The 23,038-nt window shown below is 37.0% G+C and overlaps 1 protein-coding gene across 2 annotated transcripts in view; it reads right to left on the reverse strand.

The window, feature by feature from the left end:
- Positions 1-23,038, reverse strand: part of PDZRN4 (PDZ domain containing ring finger 4) — a 387,356-nt gene that overhangs the window by 168,523 nt on the left and 195,795 nt on the right. Inside the window, exon 1 of one of the 2 annotated variants that reach the window (XM_082422544.1) lies at positions 1,295-22,398. The exons of the other annotated variant lie outside the window; for it this stretch is intronic. Within the exon in view, the coding sequence (XP_082278670.1) occupies positions 1,295-1,363 (69 nt within the window). The 5' untranslated portion in view covers positions 1,364-22,398. Of the gene's footprint in view, positions 1-1,294; positions 22,399-23,038 lie in introns of those variants that run through there. 2 annotated transcript variants of the gene reach the window in all.

A 23,038-nucleotide genomic window follows, 5' to 3' on the forward strand; every position in this document is an offset into this window, starting at 1 on the left:
GAGCTTATCTAGGAATGAAGATGATTTTAACCTAGGCTCGCAAGTTTGTAGCAAAAAGAGAAGCAAAAGGTATTGCCCCTGGTGTAATTAACAATGTTAATCTTCTTTTTCCTCTCTGTGGTGATAAAGGAGTCATTTTTATATTTAATTAATGCAGAGGATCATTTTGGAAAGTGGCTAATGAGCCTCTGATCACATTACCATGAAAATGTGCATTAACATTGCAACTAAGGAGGCTGTTTCATGTGTAGCAAATCCACTTTGTAATTAGCCCACTGTGAAATGAATCACGTCAGGGGGAAATCTGAGGGAACCAGTAGGCAGTGGGCACTTGGCTACTGCTGTGCCCACAGACCACCAACGTCCCAAACATTGTCTTTCATCAGCAATATCATCTAAAAACAAAAGTAGTAGTGTGTCACATCTGGGACAAACCAGAAGAAGGGAGAAATAAACTTTATTTTGCCAAACAAGAAATTTGGACTTCATACACCCCCAGGGAAACCTGCCTAAACAAAATGGTGAATTAATAGAATCCTATGAAAACTCTGAAGGCTGGGAATATCATTTTATTTTTATTCTGAAAAGCCCTCAGATATACATTAAAGGGACATCCAAATTTACACACATTTTTCCTTTTTCTTACGATACAAATATTGTAATAAGCTCTTGAAATTAATTTCTAGTACTACAGACAAAAAAATTATAAAATGAATCCAAGAACAAATGATAAGAAAATTCCTTTATCCACTTTTTTAATCCAAGCTGAGACATAGCATGTATTTTTTCTCATAAAATACAAATATACCAAGTCTTCCTCTTAAAACCAAAGCACAAATTCCTAATTAGTCAAATAATTCCTGACTAACAAGATTTGGCAAGAAACTTTTCCTGTCTATTCCAAATAACTGAGCTCACAGACCTATTAAATCCCAATATTTATGCAATGATACATTTGATTTTCAAATGTTAACACTATTCCAAAATGAAAGAGGGGCTTCAAAATATTACAGACATGGATATCAGTGTTACTCCTTTCACTTAACTGACATCTTGGCAGTAGACACAGAAAAATGTTAAAAAGAATCCCACAGGAAGTCATCTGAAGGGGGAGTGGCAAGGAAGCTGAAAACTGCCACCCCAAACCAAAATAAAAAGCCCCCAGCCAGCAAGTTTGCCCTTCATTCCGAAATCTACAGAAAGAAAAAATAAAGCTAGCCACAGTTCATTTACCATTTTTCAGACAAACACAAAGCCTGGCTATTTAGTTGCTGGTAACAGACCCTGCACTCACCTGGGAAACTTCATACAGCAGTTTGTAGTGTTCCTCTCTTTTCTGAAAAGTGCACAAATTGCAGCCCATTCTAAGAAGCAGAGAGAGAGAGCAAATCTTCTAATTTCCCCAGGACTGAAAGGCAAGTGAACTGAAAGGGAATCACCCTCCAGACTTGACTACTGTTTTTCATCAGTCACTTCAGTCCAGAAACACAGACAAACCGCTGTTAGCTGGAAGCACAAGCGAGGGTGCTGTGTAGCAGCATGCTCTTCTTCGCTTTCCCCAAGTATCTTGCACTCACGGATACACACACAGAGTTTCCAGTCAGTTCATGGCAACACTCCCCCTGTCTCTGCATCAGTGCACATGACTACACAGATTCCAGCTCATGAATATTAATAGTGCCTCATTGATTATTTATGACAGAACATGTTAGCAGGGAGGGGTGTCATAGCTGCTGCTGATGACAGATGAATATTCACTAATTAAGAAGCAAATGTAGTGTGGTTAAACAAAATTCACTTGTGTCAATACCATCTCTGTTTATTAAGGATAGAGGGGTTGAGCATAGGGCATTTCAAAGAAGAACATACACTTAATTTCTCCATTAATGTAAGCTTTTAATATGGGAGTATGAAATTCAGAAACAGAAATATTATACTTAGTTCACATCTCCATGTCTTGTCACAATTAGAAGAAATATTTTCAGTATTATTAAGTCTAGGGGAAGATGGATAGGAGCAATTATTTAAATTTATAAAATAAACACAGAGGCAAAGGAAAATTTGGGGAGTGATGTGGGAAAGGAATAGAAGACGGGGGGTGTCATTCAGAGTTTTAATCCTGATCCTACAAAAATAACTGAATAGTTCATATGTAAAGACCATTACTTACTAGGGAGGAAATAAGGCATAATTTTTTAATCTAAATAAAGAACATTTAACAAGTATCAGTAGATATACTTGTACAGATAATAAATATTTTAATTAGATAATGGGACATATCTATTGAATGTAAATTTGCAGCCCTGTAATACATGCAGGTCTATATTTAAAAATTAGATAAACACAATGCCTTTTCTGAGAAAAATTTCACATGCATATAGTATTTATGCTAATTTTATTAAAGTCATATATAATATTTCAGAAAGCTGACACTGGTAATATTTAAATTCTAATGTAATGCACATTGACTCCACTTATAATTCTATACTTAGAGTTCATAATATACAAAGGTGAACACAGACTTAAAAACTAAACTTAAATGTTTAGATAATAGAAGTAATGAATTTAATTTCATACTCTCACAATATATATATTGTATTGCAAGCTGGCATTTTTTGTCCCTTAAAGATATGCTGCAAACAGCTAAAGCAGATAATAAAAGAAAATTCCTTTTGTTCCTGTACTGACTTATCCACAACCTCTGCTAATTAAGAAGTATGTCCTTGTACCAGCACATCTTTAAACTGGACAGGATAGCAGGTGGGTTCCAAAGCAAAAATAATTACTTGGAAACTGATGACTCTGGTTAGGAATTACATTGGATCCTGAAGATTTTTAATTGCTCAACACTTATGGATAGCTACTTTTGGGGGTCCAATTTCCTAAAAGTGCTTTGTCAAATGTTTAGAATCGATAACAGGAAATGATTCTAATGAGTACTAATTGTTAACAAATTGGCTTTGCAACTAGCAACACCTCAACACCAGCAAGGAGCCAGGAGATGAGCAATCATCTGCTGCTTATCAGTCATTTCCCTTGGGAAGTAATAATCCGATTTTCTGGGCCTAATTTCACCTAACAGCCTGGATGAAAGCCAAGCTAAGAGAACTAGATGAAAGCGGCATCATAATTGAGGACCTGATGTGAACAAAGTTTACCAGGACTTCCTGCAAATTAGAAACCACTTGTAGTAAATATTAATTATTTTGATTCCTTTATGAAAAGGATATTTTCAAGGAAGTATTTGAGGGAACCTTTGTGAAAGTCAGTTGTGGCCACAGATGCAACCTCCTTAGGCGCAGTTGTAAAATATATATGTTTGATGCTTTTTAAAATTTTAATTTTCTTTGAGTCTCTACACCACTTCCCATGAAGTGTTCTTATGCTAGAGATCACATCCTCAAAGCAAGCACTGACTGTTTTTTGAAGGATTCTATATTGTTGAGCTGTGATAGAATTAATGACTCTCAGATGTTTAAATTCTGTGCTTTAAAAAGTCAGATCGGGCTTCCCTGGTGGCGCAGTGGTTGAGAATCTGCCTGCCAATGCAGGGGACACGGTTTCGAGCCCTGGTCTGGGAGGATCCCGCATACCGCGGAGCAGCTGGGCCCGTGAGCCACAATTGCTGAGCCTGCGCATCTGGAGCCTGTGCTCCGCAACAAGAGAGGCCGCGATGGTGAGAGGCCTGCACACCGCGATGAGGAGTGGCCCCCGCTTGCCGCGACTGGAGAAAGCCCTCGCACAGAAACGAAGACCCAACGCAGCCAAAAATAAATTAAAAAAAAAAAAAAATTTAAAAAAAAAAAAAAAGGTCAGATCAAGGAATTAGAATGCAGTAAGGCAAGGATGGTTCACTCATCTATCAGTGAAAGTGTTTGCTTCCTTCACTAATAAAAGTCTTTATACAACAGATTTTGAAAGCTAAGTAGGAAACAATCATTGAAGCTATGGTTGCTTATTGGGGGTTTCTTATAATATTTTGTAGTTGGCTTGTAAAGAAAAATTAAATAATCACAGCTTTAAAATATTTTCTTAGTCATAAAAAAGTAAAGAATGAACAGTGAAGTAAGAACTTTCAAATTAAAGCTATTCTTTCAGCAATAGCTTTCTTGGCTGTTTTCTTTACTCATTACTATTTCTACTATTCTTTAATTTCTATCTCAGGAAGCAAGGGTAGCTTCTCCAATCATTTATCAAATGCTGCCCTTGGCCCATGCACCTTGGAAAGATTCCATCTTTTGCTCCTAATGGGTTCATCCTAGAGAATTGAAAGGTAATTTGAAAAAAAGAACTATAATTCCAAATTTCTCTAAATTTCAATAGAGAATGAGGGTTAGATTTTTCCAATGACTAAACTGTGAAATCTTGTATTAGAATATAAAGTATGAAGCAGATAGAGACAAATGAGTTAACCTGAACAATGTTTTAACAATGCAAATAGATTAGATGTTATCTGTTTTCGACAGTAATAATATGGAATAGTATGGGTTAAAAATAAACAGAGAATAGATGTTTATCTTCCCAAATATCCTTAGGAACAAATTCATCAAAGTGTAAAAATATATGTTGGGTTGGGTATATATTTCAAGATATAGTTGTTTATTTTATTTGCTTTTAATTTATGTTAGTTTACTCCCCTCAAACACAGTGGCATTCAAAACAGGAGATGTTCATCAAGATCTGGACTGCTATATAAGAGGGCTCAGTGAGAAGTAAATGAAAGAAAGGAATCCAGCATTTATCTTGCTTTTCCTATATAAACGGTACCACTAGACTAACCAAATAGTAGATGAGAGGAAGTTTCTCTTTATAGAATTATGCCAGCTAACAAACCAAAAAAGGAATGATAGAGCATGCCCATGCCAGCAGCCCTTAATTATTTAATGGGCCTAGTAGTGAGAATTAATGGCTGCTGACATGACACACTCACGCACACACACAGGAGATAACTGGACACTGTGTACCACCTGACAGAAGAAAACGACACCTTTCCAAAAGCGAGTCTTTCCCAAAGTTGAGCAAATTACATGGAATGGGGAGGACCAAGGAGCATGTTAAATATGCCATGGAGATGTAGTCAGCCAAATTCAGACTGTGGGCAACTCAACATCAATAGATACACGTTCCAGTTTCTGAGAGAGAGGGAGAGAGAGAGAGAGAGAGGAAGAGAGAGGGAAGAGGGGAAGGGAGCTAGAGAGAGGGAGATACGATGGCTAGGAAGTCTACGGATTAAAAGCGACTCTAATGACATTTTATAAACAGACATTACTAAGCTATATGTTTGGGTATGCAAATCATTTGGGTGATAAAATGATAAATAAACCTAAGAAAATGATTACCAAAAAAGTCAAGAGGATGGTTACTCCTTAGGGGGAGAGAGGGGGCTGCGTTTAAGAGGGGACACCAGAAAGTTTCAGCGTGGCTAACAAAGTTCTAACTCCTGATCTGGGGAGTGGTTTTACTAGGTCGCCATGTGATAATTCATTTAATTGAGCTTTGTTTTATATGTTTTCTATATTTTTGCTACATTTACAAGAAAAGATTTTTAAAACTAATTAACAAAGAGGGTGCACCTGTATTCCATCCCTGGTGGTCAACACAGTACACAGTTGCAGGCCCTACCAGAGAGAGATGGACAGTCCAAATGTGCCTATTTTGAGCCACCGATCCCCTTGAGTCTGTGACAGCTGCCATCAGTTGCATATGATTCTTTCTCTATTGCCTTTGCAATGACTGGGGCTGTTTCCCCTATGTGGGTGTGGACGTTCGGTAAGTAACTCCACTCTCTGACCCTCTCTCTATCCTTGCCACAGTCATGTGTGGATCTTCTAACTAGGCTGTGACTACCTATCTTGACACCTAGTATACAAATTTCCACCCTAGTCTCAAACTTGCATTCATTTTAGGGATGTATCTGGGCACTTTTGAGTAGACACTTAGCTGCCTAACATTTTCTAAAGTTAATATCTTATATTCAATCACAAAGAACTGAGGTTCAGAGAGACAGGGACTTGCTCAAGGTTAAACTGAGTAAAGAGATCGGAACTCAGTTCTCCAATTACAAATTCTGTGGTTGAATTCGATAGCTAGTTTGCTGAGCTATCTCTCTTGTAGAGGAAGCTAGAGCTACATCAATATGCCTTTACATGATCCTGATGACAGGAAATGAAGGCTAGCCCTTCAAAGTGCTGAAATGAAGTGAGAGAGAGAGAGAGAGAGAGAATGAACAAACCTTTAAAAAGATAGATATAGCCTGAAACAATGAAAATGATTTGTAGTTAAAAATGTAAACTTTATCAAACTACCGAAAAAATTTTAACATGTCACAGCTAAATCACTTCAGTTAGCTAAAACCCCTCCACAGCCTTCATTGCGTGTGGTCCCCGAGTGCGCAGTAGAAAGTAGAAGAAAGGACAATTCATCCCGGTTTGCCTGGAATTCCCCTGGCTTTTAGCTTAAAGTTCCCTATCCTGGAAGGCCTACAGTCTCGGCAAACTGGTCCCTGGAATGCACACCTCTTTTTTCTGGCTCCAGCAAAGCCAAACGGCTGTATACGGGTCCCCATCTCTTCCTACTGTTGGCCCAGATTTTACTTCATCCTGCTTATTCTTCAGAAACACAAATCAAGCTATTGTGGTTCAGTTTAAATGCTCTCTCCTTCCTGGACTCTTGGAGTTGAAGTAGTGATCCCTTCAACTTGTGAATTCTCAGTGCATTTTATCTGTATCCATCTCAAGACACATAACACTTCTACTTTACATCATTTTTACATACATGCTTTACCCCTCTTATTGGACTATGAGACATGTGAGGACAGCAGTAACATAAGTCCTGGGCAACCTGAGATGAGTTGGTCAATTGATCTTTGACTTCCTCAAAATACTAGCCTGGTGTCTTTCACACTGCAGGTCTGCAATAGAGGCATAGTGAATGAATGACTGTTATTGGGATATGAGAACAGACCTGATTCTGGCAAAGTGACATACGTTTGTGTTTCTACTCTATACCTAATTTCCAGGTGACATTTTTCCCCCATTAGGGCTGGTTCAAGAACATTAAGTCAAAGGACTGAAGAATCATAAGCATTAAGATCGATTTAATCTGGTTCAATTCTATAAACATAAATTCGAGAATCCATGAAATAGAATTTTTTGTGCCAGGTACACAGATAAGTAAATTATGATCACATGTGTTTTATCAGTTATTTCATATATATATACTAGGTATACATTTCAAGTTATACTTTGTTCCACATATTCATTTATTTATTCCCCAAATATTTATTGGGCACTTATGTCTGGTGGTATAATAATGCAAGGTGTTCGAAATTATACATCATCTCATTTGATGTTTACAATTTCTCTGAAGTAAACGTGTCAGATATTATCCCTTATTTATTAATGCAGAAATTATTAGATGTTGAGATTCCCAATGCCAGGAGACCTAGAGCCTTTGTCTTTTGGCTCTAAACCAGTGTTTTCTCCAGAACACTATGCAATATCAACTAATACCATGAATTTACAAAAATGCTTCTGTTGATAGTACACACGTGACATCCATTTGCTTAGTTACAGCTCCAAGGACCAGTGGGTAATGGAGCATCCTTTTCACACTGTAATCACTAGGTGACCATCTTCATTTTGTATCTACAATCATTGCTTGCAGAACTAAGAGTGCTTTACCAACTTATGAACTCCTAAGAATGTCAAGTTATTAGACTAGATTCCAATGGAAAGAAGGGTGTGGATTGCAAGGAATAGGACTAGGGTTCCATTTGAGCTTTGTTACTATTACCTGTGTCACTTTGTGCAACTTACATACTCTGAAATAATACTTACCTTGCAGGCTGATTGTGAAGATGGAATGAGATAAAATACATGAGAAGGGATTCATTAACCATGAAGTATTTGGTCTATATTGGGGCAATGGTTTGGCATGGGTTCTAGAATCAGTCTGCCCTGGGTCAAGTCCCAGCTCCCCTAATTTCTATCTATGTGATGTTGGACAAGTTATTATTTTTTAACCTTCTCTGTTTCTTTGTTTCTCATCTCTAAAGCAAGGATAATAATAGGATCTACCAAACAATTACTGCAAGGGTTAAAGTTACTGTGATGATAATGTGTCATGTATACCTGGCACATAGGATGTACCCACATCCCTATTGGCTACTAGTAATCATACAAGTAGTGTGGTAATGGTAATAATGATCTCTGTTTCCAATTTCCAGGTTATCTATTTCTAATTTTTCTATCATAATAAATCTCTATTACATTATTTCAAATTTACTTCATGGAAACATCATAGCCATACTTCTGTCCACCTTGTTTGCTATTGTACACTTGCATGTTGGTCATTCAACAACTTCTGAAAGGCTGTTTCCCAGCCCCTTGTATAACAGAAATAGTGGTGCATTTTGTAAACGCATAAACATTTTTTCTGTGTAAAGAATGTAATGTAATACATTCAGAGTAATAACCCTGATGTTATATTTACTTCTTTTAATGCATAATGTGTAAATAATGTGAACATAAGTGTACAAGAAACTGATGGTCACATCTGAAGCAAGATTCATACAACTGTGAAATAGGTAGTTCTTTGAGAAATTTAACGACTACTAATCTAGCCCAGTATAATATTGGCTTTCTTGATTTGATCATGTATAGACCAATTGGCTATGTACATTCCAGGGTATCATGTTTTGGTAATGTCACACTGTTTAGCAACATCATGGATAGTATGTAGGATTTCCCAGCACACTACCATCACCGTTTTTAGTTCTACAAAAGTGACCTAGTAAATGCTCAGCAAATCCTTTCATTTACCAGAATTTCTTGAACACCATGATGGGTAGAGAATGGTGATAATTCTTACACATTTTTGCAAATAAAAGCTAACACTTATTTAACATTTTTTGTATACTAGTCATCATTCTGACACTATGTGTTATTAATTTGGTTTAATCCTCATGTCAGCCCGCATAGGTGAGTACTATTAATCTCTTCTTTTGACATGGGTAGAAAATGGGTCACATTAGTAGTAAATGGGGGAGCTAGGAGTCAAACCCAAACAGTCTGGGTCCACTGCTTAATCAGTACTTTATACTGATTGTCACTCAGAGATAATCATCATTATGACAAATTCCTAGATGGTTACAACAAGGCATTCTGGTGATGCTTGTAGCACACTGAGATGGAAGAATTTCCCCAAGGACCAGAAGTGTAGTTTAAAATTAACTCCCAGGTTCCAAGTTGTATCCTCAAGCATGGCTGCATAAAATAGCTTGAATATATCTAAGCAATTTCATAACCTTACTCCACTCCACTGGTGATGGAGGATTGCTACACTGAATATGTACCAACAACCATAGAATATCTTTCCTTCTGTAATAAATATTAATAAATATTAAATGCATTAATAGTAGGGCAGTCATATCTCGATATTAAGAAATTATCAACAGTTGCTTAAGTAAATTTGGAGGTTTTGAGAAGAGTGAAGGTATACAGATTTGCTGATGACTCCCAAATTTGAATCTCCAGGTTTAATTTCTCTCTTAAGCTTCAGAACCCCTTATTCATTGACTAATACATTAACATTTGGGTTGTCCATAGCACATTAAATTCAATTTATCAAAACGTAAGCCATAATCCTCTCCCTCCAAAACTGCTGCTTTACAAGTGTTCTGCGTCAAAGAATGGCCTGACCATCCCCAGGGGCTCAAGTCTGAGGTCTGAGCATCTGCCTTGGCTCTTCTCTCTCCCTACACCTAATGACCAAGCACTGTCAACTTTAACTGCTACATCTCTCTTCCCTCCTTCCCAGACCACTCTCCCAGGTTCAGGCTACTACCTTTTCTCGGCTGGGTCCTTCATTCACTCAGGAGCATTTGGAGTTTAGAATCATATAAGGAACGACCTGATGGGTTTTTGCTTCTCTCTGCCTGCAAACACACATTTATAAGCCCTTCATTTTTAATTAAATTTTTAAAAAATTGAAGTATAGTTGATTTACAATGCTGTGTTAGTTTCAGGTGTACAGCAAAGTGATTCAGTTATACATACATACATATTTTTTTCAGATTCTTTTCCCTTATAGGTTATTACAAAACACTGAATATAGTTCACTGTGCTATACAGTAGGTCCTTGTTGGTTATCTCTTTTATATATAGTAGTGTTTATATGTTGATCCCAAACTCCTAATTTATCTCTCCTCCCCCCTTTCCCCTTTGGTAACCGTAAGTTTGTTTGCTATGTCTGTGGGTCTGTTTCTGTTTTGTATATAAGTTCATTTGTATCATTTTTTGTAGATTCCACATATAAGCAAAATCATATATTTGTCTTTCTCTGTTTGGCTTACTTCTCTCAGTATGATAATCTCTAGGTCCATCCATGTTGCTGCAAACGGCGTCATTTCATTCATTTTTATGGCTGAGTAATGAACATTGGGGTGCATGTCTCTTTTCGAATTATGGTTTTCTTTGGATATATGCCCAGGAGTGGGATTGCAGGATCATACGGTAACTCTATTTTTAGTTGTTTAAGGAACCTCCATACTGTTCTTCATAGTGGCTGTACCAATTTACATTCCCAGCAACAGTGTAGGAGGGTTACCTTCTCTCCACACCCTCTCCAGCATTTATTGTTTGTAGATTTTTCGATGATGGCCAGTCTGACTGGTGTGAGGTGATACCTCATTGTAGTTTTGATTTGCATTTCTCTGATAATTAGTGTTGTTGAGCATCTTTTCATGTGCTTTTTGGCCATCTGTATGTCTTCTTTGGAGAAATGTCTATTAAGATCTACTGCCCATTTTTTGATTCTTTTTTTTTTTTTTGATATTGAGCTACCCCCAGTTCCCTGGCCCCTAACCTACCTATCTCTCTCTCCCCCTCTCTTCCCTCCCCCTCCAACATGCACACACATACACAAAAGAAAGTATAAAACAGAATATTGCTGCTCTAGGGGTGGAGAGTACAATTCTGTCAACACCACTCTTTAGGTCTTTTTGGTATCTCTCTTTTTTGACTTTAACAGAGTCTAGACTCTACTTTTCTATCTAGTACTGTGATATATAATCTCTCATCCTTGGATTCTGCTCACCTATTCAGTCATTATAATAATATTCAAGATATATAAAGTTTACTTCTGGATCTTATGGAGTAAACTTTATAGTGAGAGGAAGCGGTAAATAAATAAATAGATAATCATTACGTAAAATATCCAGGCAAGTAAAGGGGTTATCACAGAGTGATGTGATGGTGAGTAATTGGGTCATCCTTCTTGGCTACTCTAGAGTCTGGAATATCTCTTTTATTCCCTGCCTGCTGACATACATGCATACATATAATCAAGTAAATATAAATTAAGAAAAATAAGGCAGGTAAGGGAATAGGAAGTAAAGAGATAGGTTCTTTTAATAGGGTTTTCAGGGTGTGAAGTTTTCTCCACCTTCAGGACCCTAGGAAATCAGTTATCTATTGTAGTCCTGGTATTTTCAGACCTACTTCATCCCATTGCCACTTTTTTCTATCATGAAATCGGCCTTAATATGGCTGTTTAAAACATTAGCATTACAAATCAATATGTTAATACCACATCAATTTCTGTTAAACTGATAATATAGAATGCCTGATTGTATAACAACTCTGGCTCAGAACACCTATCATCAGAATGAGTGCCTGAGTTCTTTTAAGACTTTGAACTTATCTAGAAATGTCTTTCAACCTCACTCTAAAAAACTTCCTGGTACAAACTTGAACAAGTTACATATCCTTTAGATGCCTCGATGCTCTCACTATGAAATAAGGATATTCACAGTACCTACCACAAAGGGATTGTGTGAACATGTGTTTTACCTGCAGCCTGCTCCATGTAGCTGCTCAATAAATATTGGCTAACATTATTATAGCTTACAATATCGTCTTGCTGACGTGTCTAAATTCTGTTATTGTGAAGATATCCAAAAGAGAGGCAGCTATATTTTTGTTTTGTCTACCGTTTTTGCCTATGACTGGAAGGATACTTTGAAACATCAATTTTCACTGGGGAAAAGTTGGATTCCTCTAAGATTAAAAAATGGTTGATATCATAGTGTCTGGCAGCCAGGAAGGAGCAGAAAAGAACTACCTGGTTATGGGAGGTAGGACCTGGGCCAAGACATGGACCCTCTGAGTTCCACGAATATTTGCTGTGCACTTCCTCTTTACCATGCCCTGTGCAGGCCTCTAGAATGTGCTATACTTAAGTAGGCTCATTTGTGAGACTTTCTCAAGTGACACATGCACAAGCTCTAGTCCCAGGGCTTCGAGTCAGCAAATCTGGGATGAGACCTAGAAATACGCATTTTCAAACAATCCACAGAAAATTCAGATATGTGCATCCCTTTCCCTCCTCAAAACCTAGAAGTAAGGTGTTAAACCAGACACTCTCTTGAATGCCTCCATCAGGAGAATTTCTATTATGGTTACTCATGTGATTATGAAGATCTTTGGGTCTTTGTTACTAATTTTAAAAAGTAACTAACATTTCCAAAGCACCTACTATGGCAAATGTGCTTTAAGTCTCACAAAAATTTTATTTGATATATATGGTTATTTTTTAACATAGAAACCTCAGGCTCAGAATATTATGTGATTTGATGAAAGTCACACAGCTGGTAAGTGGCAAAGCTGAGTGGTTAAATCCAGATGGGCTTTACTCTAAGACTGTGTCTTTTCCAATAAGATATTTCACTTCCCTCAGGAAGTAAGGCAATAGAGCCCACTTCATATAGCACAGTGTCTTTGATGAATGTGCTGTGAACAAAGAGCTGTGGGAGGTAGGCTTAAATCAGAGTCATTGCCTCTTTTTGCAGTTCACCAGACATGTCCTAACTATGGGCTATGCCTATGAGCAATTCTTACCAGACCTGTGGCAAGGCTGGGTTTTAGCTTCTGGGAATCAGGTATGTGGTTAAACGTGAAGAACTCACCACCCCCTAGAGGGACAGTGAGTGGCCCAAATTAGAGATATTGGTGCCAGGCAAAGGGAATTAAGTGACTGCTTATTGGATTCTATGTTAATGAGATGCTTTTCCATCATGCACCATAATTGATTAAGTAAAAGCATGAATCCATATACTCTTCTGAAAGATATGAGTCTTCTTTGATTTTCAGTATCTCTAGATACCAATTTCAGCCTGTCTGGAGCTTAGTTGCTACATATTTGAAATCTCTTTCAAAGAGTGATGACAAAACACTTAAGGTTATTGAGGTTATAAAGCTAATGGTATCAGAGGATAATGAAGGGTATACCTTAGAAATTGTGGTTTCAGGTTGGAATTCTTAAAATTGTTTTTGTTTTTAATCCAGCTATGTGTAAGCCTCCTTCTTAGCTAGCCTGAAGTAGACCCACAAGTCTAGTGATTAAATCCAGTGAGAAGGGACCACGTGTATCCACCACATGCCTGCAAGCAAAACTCACCAGTGTAGTGGAGTCACATGGTGAATATAGCCTAGATCTCAGACTCACTACTTGGAGAAAGACATTCAGATGATCTTACAGACCTGCATCCAACTCTGTATGAAGGAGAGGTGCATCTTTACTTCATTAAACCACTAAAGATTTGAAACTGTTACCCCAAAATAGCTTAGTATGACTAAGACTCAGAGACAGCACTTCTGAGTTCATGTATTTAAATAAATACAGTTAGCATGAAAACGCTCAACTCATCATGACTCAATAACAAGTCATGATGGCTTCTGGGGACCTCTTAAGCAATTTTGTGTAAAGAAATATAGCAATATTACCTAGCATAATTGAATGAATATTCAGAAATATCAGTATAAAAATTGTCAGGTTTCCCAATAAGCCATCCAGATTTTCATCAGATCATTTGCTTAACCATAAAGATCAGCTATATTTTTTTTGGAAAGAAGGGAGAATAAATCCAACATAAGGACAGTCTTATATAAGCAGCCTAAATATATGCACAGTGTGGTCACACAGCACTAATTACCCCTTGGAGCAAAACCTTGCCCATTTTAGAAATACTGATGTTCAGAGTGGCTTTGTGTCTTAATTGCATTAAGACAGCAACTTTGTATTACCAAACAAACGTAGCATAAGTAAGTTAAGCTCATTTCTAATCAAGTGATGAATTATTTTTGAATAAAGGAGAGTAGGACCCGAAGGAAACCAGACACAGCATGGAATGGTTTTAGTATGGAATAGGAATTTCCAGAGCATGATGAACTTCTCAACAGAGAGTAATGGAACAACATGGGCTTCAAAACCAAAAAATCATGGGTTTAAGGCCCAGCCCTACAATTTGAGCTGCAGTAGCATGCTTAACTTTCTGAGTCTTAGTTTCCCTTTGGGAAGCAGAGTTAATAGCTTTTGCCTTGTGGCATTGTTGATAGTATTACATGAAAAACTTGTTCCTCATATAAGACCATCTTTTCCTATCACAACTCCTAAGAGTCTTACTGCTTTCTGAATGATTTGGATGGGTTACAATTACTAACTTGTTCAAAATCTTAACAGGTAACGATGTTAAAATATCGACTTTTTAACTGCTGAGGGTGGAGAGGGTCTAATGGCAAGGTAAAGTAAAATCTTATGATTTTGGGAAAGACTCAATGTTATGAAACTAATATTAGAAGTTAGGAAACATTTTCATGGCAGTACGTCTCAAGAATATACAGTATTATGTGCAAAAGATCAGAGGTATAGGATTACACAAATTCAGTAAAATTTTGGGAAAATGTTTGTAGTAGAATGAAGCTTAAAGATTTATCTAACTTAAATCACTGCTGAGCAGTGCAAAAAACAAAACAAAAAAACCCCAAAACCCAGAGTTGAGCCTATGTTACTAATTTTTAGTGAACAAAGAGGAGTTGTTGAACAAATGAAATGAGGAGTAGTTCAGGAAAATCAGAATAAGCATACGTAAAAAGAGGGAAGCTACTGGAGGATAGGAGCTTAGCCAATCATGACTTGAATAAATGTCATATTGACAAATGAAATTCCCATTATGCATGTACTATGTGTGCACACATGCACAGAGATGGAGAATGAGATGTATATGTATATTTTGTGTGTATGTGTATATTCATAAAATTTTGGACACTAGTAATGATTTCTAATGGAGTTTATTACTGGAAATTTATTACAGTAATGATAACCAACAAAAGTTCATTGAAGTGCCAGACAATCTGCTAGGTATCTGTGAGACATAGCTCCTTTGAGAATTTATTTCATAATTTTTGCCATGTAATGGCAGATACACAATATTCTCTTCTAATATTAATTAGTAAAATGAAAATTAGTTATATTTGTGTTGATTCTTTTTTTTTTGGTTTAATGATAAACCTATTTAACTATTTCCATAGGTGTAGCACATAAAATGGTGTATAATTCAGTAAGAATAAAACTACAAATAAAAGCAAATTGATAACTCTGTCAGGCTGAAGAAATACCAAGGTAATGAGCCAAGAGATTCTAATTAAAAACCATCCGTTAAATTCATTTATTCATTCAACAAGTATTTATTGACACACATGGGTCCTCTGTTAACCTTAAATAATTAAATAAATAAATCATTAAAACAATTCTCAGTAGAGATATAGTATACTAATCACTGTGGGATATTAGCTGGTTGAGGGATCTATTTTATATATATATATATATTATTTACTTATAGATATATGATGCATGTATATGTATTTCATTGTTGGTAATTTTTGAGTATTTCTCAGAAAAACATAAGGTAGGATATATTTAGCGAGGAGAGATGGAGGAGCTGTAGAAAAATTGTCAGTGGAAGGAACAGTGAAAAGATGAATATTTAAGAAAACATGGGAACATTAAAGGAATGACATATAATTTAGTCTGCAGGGTAAAGTTTGGAATCTCCTCAGGAGAGATGAACTTGACTACTGGGTGAAAAGTCTTGAGGGTCTGTGTTTGTTCTTTCTGCAGTGAGTAATGAAGAACTACTGAAGATTTTGTGTAAGGGAGTGCCAACATATAGGCCATTATTTCAATCTTTCAAGAGTCTTGAACTGGAAGAAACAAAGAGGAATCTAACAACAGTATTAATAATAAAAAAATAAACCTTTTACAATAGTATGTAAATGGTCATGAAAAATGGGAATGGAAAGAAGGGGTATACTGAGTAAATGAGAGAAATGCTACAGACATAGGTTCCAAGCTGTTTTGCCAAGTGATTGGCAAGGGATAGGAAGGAATCAACAATGAATACATTTGTAAGATTGGGTGTTTGATTTCAAGGCTATGTCATTAATAGAGATAAGGAGGTCAGGAGGAAGAGTTACTATGGAAACAGATTGGAGTTGGGTATGATGATATTGAGGTACATCTTAGAATAAGATGTCCTCTATGGAGTTGAAATTTTGATTAGAGAGGACAAAGATAATGATACTGATACGGATGTGAAGTTCACCAATATGTATCTGAAGGTAGTGAGTTGGGAAAATATCAAAGAAAAAGATATAGAAAAAAAAAAAAGGATCCAGAACTGAACCTCTAAAGAAATCAGAAGAGGACGGGACAGAGACGAAAGTCAGGAGTCAAGGGAGTCGAGAATCCACAGAAATAGAGTTTCAAAAATGAGGGGATCATTAATAGGGTCAAGTATGGCTGAGGATTCCAGGTAGGGGTGCAGTGCAGGGAGTGGTGGATTGGAATGCATCAGTCATTCTTGAGAGGCTGATTAGAGGAAGGCAGAGGGATCTGCACAGAGTTGAATGAGGGATGGGGCAAGTGATGCAGTGTTGATAGTGGATGAAGACTATTCTTTCAAGAAGTTTGTAATGGAAAGAAGAGGAAGCTAAAATGTTATTGTAGGAGACGGTAGGATCAAGAAAGGATTTGTTTGTTTGCTTGTTTTAAAATAGGGATGAATGGAAGAAAGAAGAGATTGAAGATGCTAAAGAGAGATGGAACACAAAAGTAGAGGAAGTCAGAGTAAATAGGATGAGAGCATGGTAAGAGCAATAGGTATTGATTGGAGGAAGATTTTTCTTTTCCTCAGGCAGAAGACAGAGATGAGTAAAGATTAGATAATTTAGAAGTGTGGGAAGGGAAAAGAGTTGAACAAGCTCACAGCAGACATCTCTTCATTCAGTGATGTAGGAAGTGAGGTTACAGTTTTCTTGAGCTTAACATTAAAAAATAGTAAGCTTAACTTACAAAATAAGGAGGTACTCAACAAACAGCAATAATTTAACATACTTCAATGCTGAAGAAAACTAAGTTTCCACAGGAACATGGAAACTGCCCTCTTAGAAGTGACAACTTGCTTTGCTTTTGTCATGATAAAACTTATATCAAGCATATGCAGAACAACTGAGGTTCCAAGCAATGATCTAAAATTGTGACACCAAATATTCCCAAGAAGGAGTCCTCATATGCTGGATGCATCTGACGGCTGGCTAGTTTGATTTAAAATTACAATTTGAACAGATATAAACTCTTATTTCTTGACAGTCATTAACCACAAGTCATAAAAGTGCCATTAATTCTGTAGTAGTCAGCAAAATGCGTTGTAATGATCTCATATTAATGCACCCCGCTCCTATAAAACCCCCATGGCAGCAAAGGTTTACTCTGTAATACTAGTTGAGTTTTCAGAAGCTTAAAATCCCTGCCAATGCACCTGCTTTCCAGAAGATCATTAGGTAAAAATCCCAAGGCAGCATAATCAACCTGGCTTCAGTTACCTCACCGTCTGCTAGAGAAGAAAATTAATGTTATTCCATGAGTCTCTCTCCCAGGATTGGCTAGTGTATAGTTACTGGGCCAGCTGTCTGAGGGGTGCTTAGGTCTGTTCTAAGCTGACCTGGCTCATCGTCTGTGTGGATCCCAAGTCCCAACATAGCACACTAACACACCGACTGCAGCCTGCACCAGCTGTTCCACGATTGTACAGGTACTTAACAGGATTACAGCACACGGAGCTACTAGTTTGGCAGTGAGCACTTTGTCTTCCAACGACAGCTTTATGGCAACTCTCACAGAAGCCATCCTACTTTTTAAAAAAGCGTAAAACCAAAACACCAGATATAAAACCAGCATTCAGGACAAGAAGACAAGGAGAAAAGAAAGGCTCTTATGACAGGGTTATCGCTCAAGCCCATTTAACAAAGGATTTCTCTTTTATTCTCATTTCCTATGGAAAAGAGTACAAATTAGCATGGAAAATCCTGCTTTATCTCTGAATGGAGTTACATAGCCTGAATCTGAAATCTGCTTTTCTTCTGGCTACGAGAAGCCAAGCAGGGTATCCCAACAAATTGCAAGGGGAGATTTGTCACATTTGACTGGTTCTCAGACTGTGGGTTGTCAGCTGGATGCTGATCTGAGACAGCAGTCACCCTGCCAATGACACCTACATCTTACACTGGTCACCCGACTATTCTTCTCCAGCCAAGCCCTTTTCCTTTGGCTGCTGCTGTATCCACTCAAGGAAGCAGCAATAGATCAATGCTTCCTTCATATATCAGAGCTGTCCTCCAAGGTGCACTGCAGTGAAATTGCTTTGTTTTACCTAACAGCCAACTCTGAAATTTCGGGGTAGAAAAGTAGCCACAGGCAAAATGTGGTGAATCTCACAGAATCTTTGGTTTAACCATTTTAAATAGGACAAAGTCATGACTGTTTATAGAGCTTACTTTTGGATCTGCATGAACCATGATCACACAATTTTTAAAAAGTCAAGGATTTTTTACTAGGAATAAAATTCCTTAAGGGCAGTTTTCAAGTTGGTATCCATATGTAGTAACTACAGTTAACTTCCTTGTTTTGATGCAAGCTAGAATTGTTAGTGTTTGAAGGTGTATACCACAGTATCTTTCTTCCAGTTACTCTTTCCTGATAATATACCGGCAGAAATGATACCAACGTTTCATTTAGGATGACATTCCACTTTCATTACTGTTCCATAGAATGAAAGCGATGTTTCCAAGTTTTTCAATTTAGATTTTAAAGCATGTTTCTATTTTTAAAAATTTCATACATGCAAACATCAATGTACTTTTGTTGTTTGTCAATGTCAGTTATAAATTCAAATAAATGATAATCTGCTGCAGAAGTATGCTCCTAGAAGCAGGGAAAAAATAACCTTATTAGAACTGCATAAATTCTACTTTGTCATTTAATGTTTAGTTTTTAAATAAAAATACACAAACCTGTAATTATACAAGTTATATGTCACATATATAAGATAAAGGCTGCTTATTATCTGTTGCAAGGATGAATAATTAGGAAATTAAACAATAGAGTTTTGTGTTACATAACTATCAAGGGAGTTAACATGTTGGACTAAGCTTGTCATTATATATATATATATATGTTTCTATATACACACACATATACATATGTATATGCATATATGTATATGTATGTTTATGTACATACACACACATATGTATATGTACACACACACATACACATTATCTGAAAGTGTGGCTAAATCCTAAGACCCACACAATGTGCCATCCAGCTTCAACCTTCAACCCCCTCTACTTACTCAACAAATACTGTACAGTCTTGCCATTCTACAACATTCTCCTGCACCTTTATCCCTGTGTCCTTTTGATGATGTTATTTCCTCTACCTTGATTACAATTACTCATCTGAGAATTCAAATTTTATCCCTTCTGTGAGCTTTTTACTTCTTTCTGAAGCTGAACGCAGTGCCTCTATCTCTATATCTCCATACCATGTTGTAATTATCGCTATTCTAGGAATTCTAATATTACCTCCTTACTTGCCTGCTGGGTTGTGACATCTTGGAGGACAAACACCGTCTCTGCCTTTCTGGCATCTTGAATACCGTCTGGCACATAACAGATACACAGTATGTACTAATGCATGATTGAATGAAGTGTGTGAAACTAAAATAGTGGTCAAATTAAGCAAGAACATCATACATAAATCTCTTAAACTATTAGCCTTGTCAATGTTTTCCCAATTGCTTTCCATGAAAGTAGCCGATGTTATTCAGTTTGTGTTGACAATGGCACTTACCAAATTTCCTGTGACCAAAGATGGCATTGCCTATAAAATGACCACTTATTTAACATCAGCTTATTTTTGGTGCAGGGAGGAAAGGAAATACTACAACATTAAAGGCATGTATGAATTACAGGCCTGTCTACCATTTTTAAAAACGTTAAAACATTTAAAAATTGTGTGTCTTTAGAATTAAGGAAATATGGCAGTTTCTTTTCCAAGTAAGAATGGAACTCATCCTTGGTTGGGCTATAGCATTCATCTTGATATTCTGTCTCTGAAAGCGATCAAGAGGTTGCATCCTCGCTTGTTTTTATCAAACGACAAAACAAGGTTATAAGGCAGGAAGTCAAATTCCAGTTTCTTTTAGAACACATTCTTTAGATGCTGAATGTTTCTACCATCACCCCAAATTCACATGTTGAAACCTAAGTGCAAAGTGCTGGAATTTGGTGATCGGGGCCTTTGGGAGGTGATTAGGTCATGAGGGCAGAACTCTCATGAGAGGGATCCGTGCCTTGTAAAAGAGATCCCAGAGAGCTAGTCCTCCATGTAAGGATCAGGGAGAAGACAGCATCTATGAACCAGGAAGTGGGCTTTACCAGACACCAAATCTGTCGGTGTCTTGATCTTGGACTTCCCAGCCTCCAGAACTGTAAGAAATAAATTTCTGTTGTTTTTAAGCCACTTAGTCTATGGTATTCTGTTACAGCAGTCCAGAACAGACTAAGAAGGATGCTTTTATCAGTAAGTTTAAACATCAAGGCACAGGATGCTTTTAGGTAAGGGTATTATGGTAGTGTTTTGGGAAAAGTTTGCACGTATTTGGACTCAACTTCTAGAGCTGCTACAATATAAAAGAGCAGGCCTAATCCAACACATACCTTCAGACCAGCTAGAACATTTACCCAGGGAAGAAAAACAATTCATTCCAGGCATTGTAACCCTTTCCGGTTGCTAAATCTGTCCAAATTTCTAGTTGTATATAAAAAAAAAAATACATGTTGAGAAAAGTAAAAAAAACAAAAACAAAAAAATGCTTTTAATCAGAAAGTCCCTCTTTTGCCATTCTTGGTCTTCAGAAAGAAGAAAAAGATTCTCTCATTTTCAACAGAAGAAAAATACGTCTCTAAAATAAAAACTTAGTTACCAAACTTTAAACTATAGGGATATACAAGTATGTGGAGGAAGCAGGAGTAACTACGAAAATAAATTTAGTACATTTGTTTGCATTTTTAATTCAAATCTTCTTTTCCAATTTATACTATGTTTAAACCCTCAAATTTTAATGGCTTAGCTTAGGAAAAATATATTTATCAATCTCAGAGGAAATATTTGGGTCTCCATCAGTCATACAGTTGTAAAGTCTTAGCAGAAAACTAAAATAATGGCTTTGCTTCTAGGTCCCGTGTCTGCCAGCCAGACTTAGTCTCTTTCAATCTACTTAAAATTTAAAATGAATATAAAGTATACACATATTATACTTGCAAGCAGGAAAATAGACAAAACTTAGAATAATTCTATTTCGAGAGTCAAGATCTTGATTATCTAAGCAGATAGTAAAATGTGACATTTTCAGCAAATTCCTCCCATGATAAATGACCCTTTGTAAAACTGAAAGACATACCGTAACTCAGTGTTAAGGTTGCTATGGTAAAGCATGCCTTCTGGACACAATTCCTCATTTCCAAATAACTGTGTTTTATCTACCACAAGGTAACCAATTTCTTCCTTTAAATACATAAAAAAAGCATATCTATACTTAACTATACTTTCCCAAAGTTGAAATTTCACCAAAAATGTTGGATGCTTTACAACAAAGGATGTTAGCTTTTACAAATTTGATGGTTGTCAATATTTTCCTATATACAGACTAAGAAATTTATTCATTGAACTTTTATTTGTATGTGGGCTGTGTATACTGCTGGACTCTAGGAAGAAAAGGCAAAGTTCCAAACCAGTAACTAAAATTTACAGTTTTCTTCATGTACGTATGAAGAAAGTCCCATTTACATTTCCTTCTGAATATCTCTCAGCTCTACTCTCATGTCGACATTTTTCTTTCTTTTTTTTTTTTTTTTAAATCCTTATTGGAGTATAACTGCTTTATAATGGTGTGCTAGTTTCTGCTTTATAACAAAGTGAATCAGCTATACATATACATATATCCCCATATCTCCTCCCTCTTGCATCTCCCTCCCACCCTCCCTATCCCACCCCTCTAGGTGGTCACAAAGCACCGAGCTGGTCTCCCTGTGCTATGTGGCTGCTTCCCACTAGCTATCTATTTTACATTTGGTAGTGTGTGTACGTCCATGCCACTCTCTCACTTCATCCCAGCTTACCGTTCCCCCTCCCCATATCTTCAAGTCCATTCTCTACTAGGTCTGTGTCTTTATTCCCGTCTTACCCCTAGGTTCTTCATAACCTTTTAATTTTTTTAAGATACCATATATATGTGTTAGCATACGGTATTTGTTTTTCTCTTTCTGACTTACTTCACTCTGTATGACAGACTCTAGGTCCATCCACCTCACTACAAATAACTCAGTTTTGTTTCTTTTTATGGCTGAGTACTATTCCATTGTATATATGTGCTACATCTTCTTTATCCATTCATCTGTCGAAGGACACTTAGGTTGCTTCCATGTCCTGGCTATTGTAAATAGAGCTGCAATGAACATTGTGGTACATGTTATGTCGACACTTTTTACTGAAATCAACCAAGGTGAAATTATCATCATCTGAACTGTGCAAAGCTGGCCCCATTGCATACGCCCTGCCTCCTCCAACAGCTCACACAACTTTCTTAGTTCATCTGTAATACAGGTAGATTTTAAAATACAAACTGGATCGGACCACATCCTTACCTTAAGGCTTCAGTAAATTCCTGGTGTCTTAAGACTAAATGCCTAAATCCATAACAGTGTTTTGCAAGGCCCAGCATGATTAACTCTATGCGTTTCCATTCTCAGTTCTTGCTGTTCTCTTCAGTCATAGCCTTCATTCAAGTCTTCAAGTGTGC

The sequence above is a fragment of the Balaenoptera physalus genome, assembly GCF_965194825.1.
Source record: "Balaenoptera physalus genome assembly, chromosome: 13".
NCBI lineage: Eukaryota > Metazoa > Chordata > Mammalia > Artiodactyla > Balaenopteridae > Balaenoptera > Balaenoptera physalus.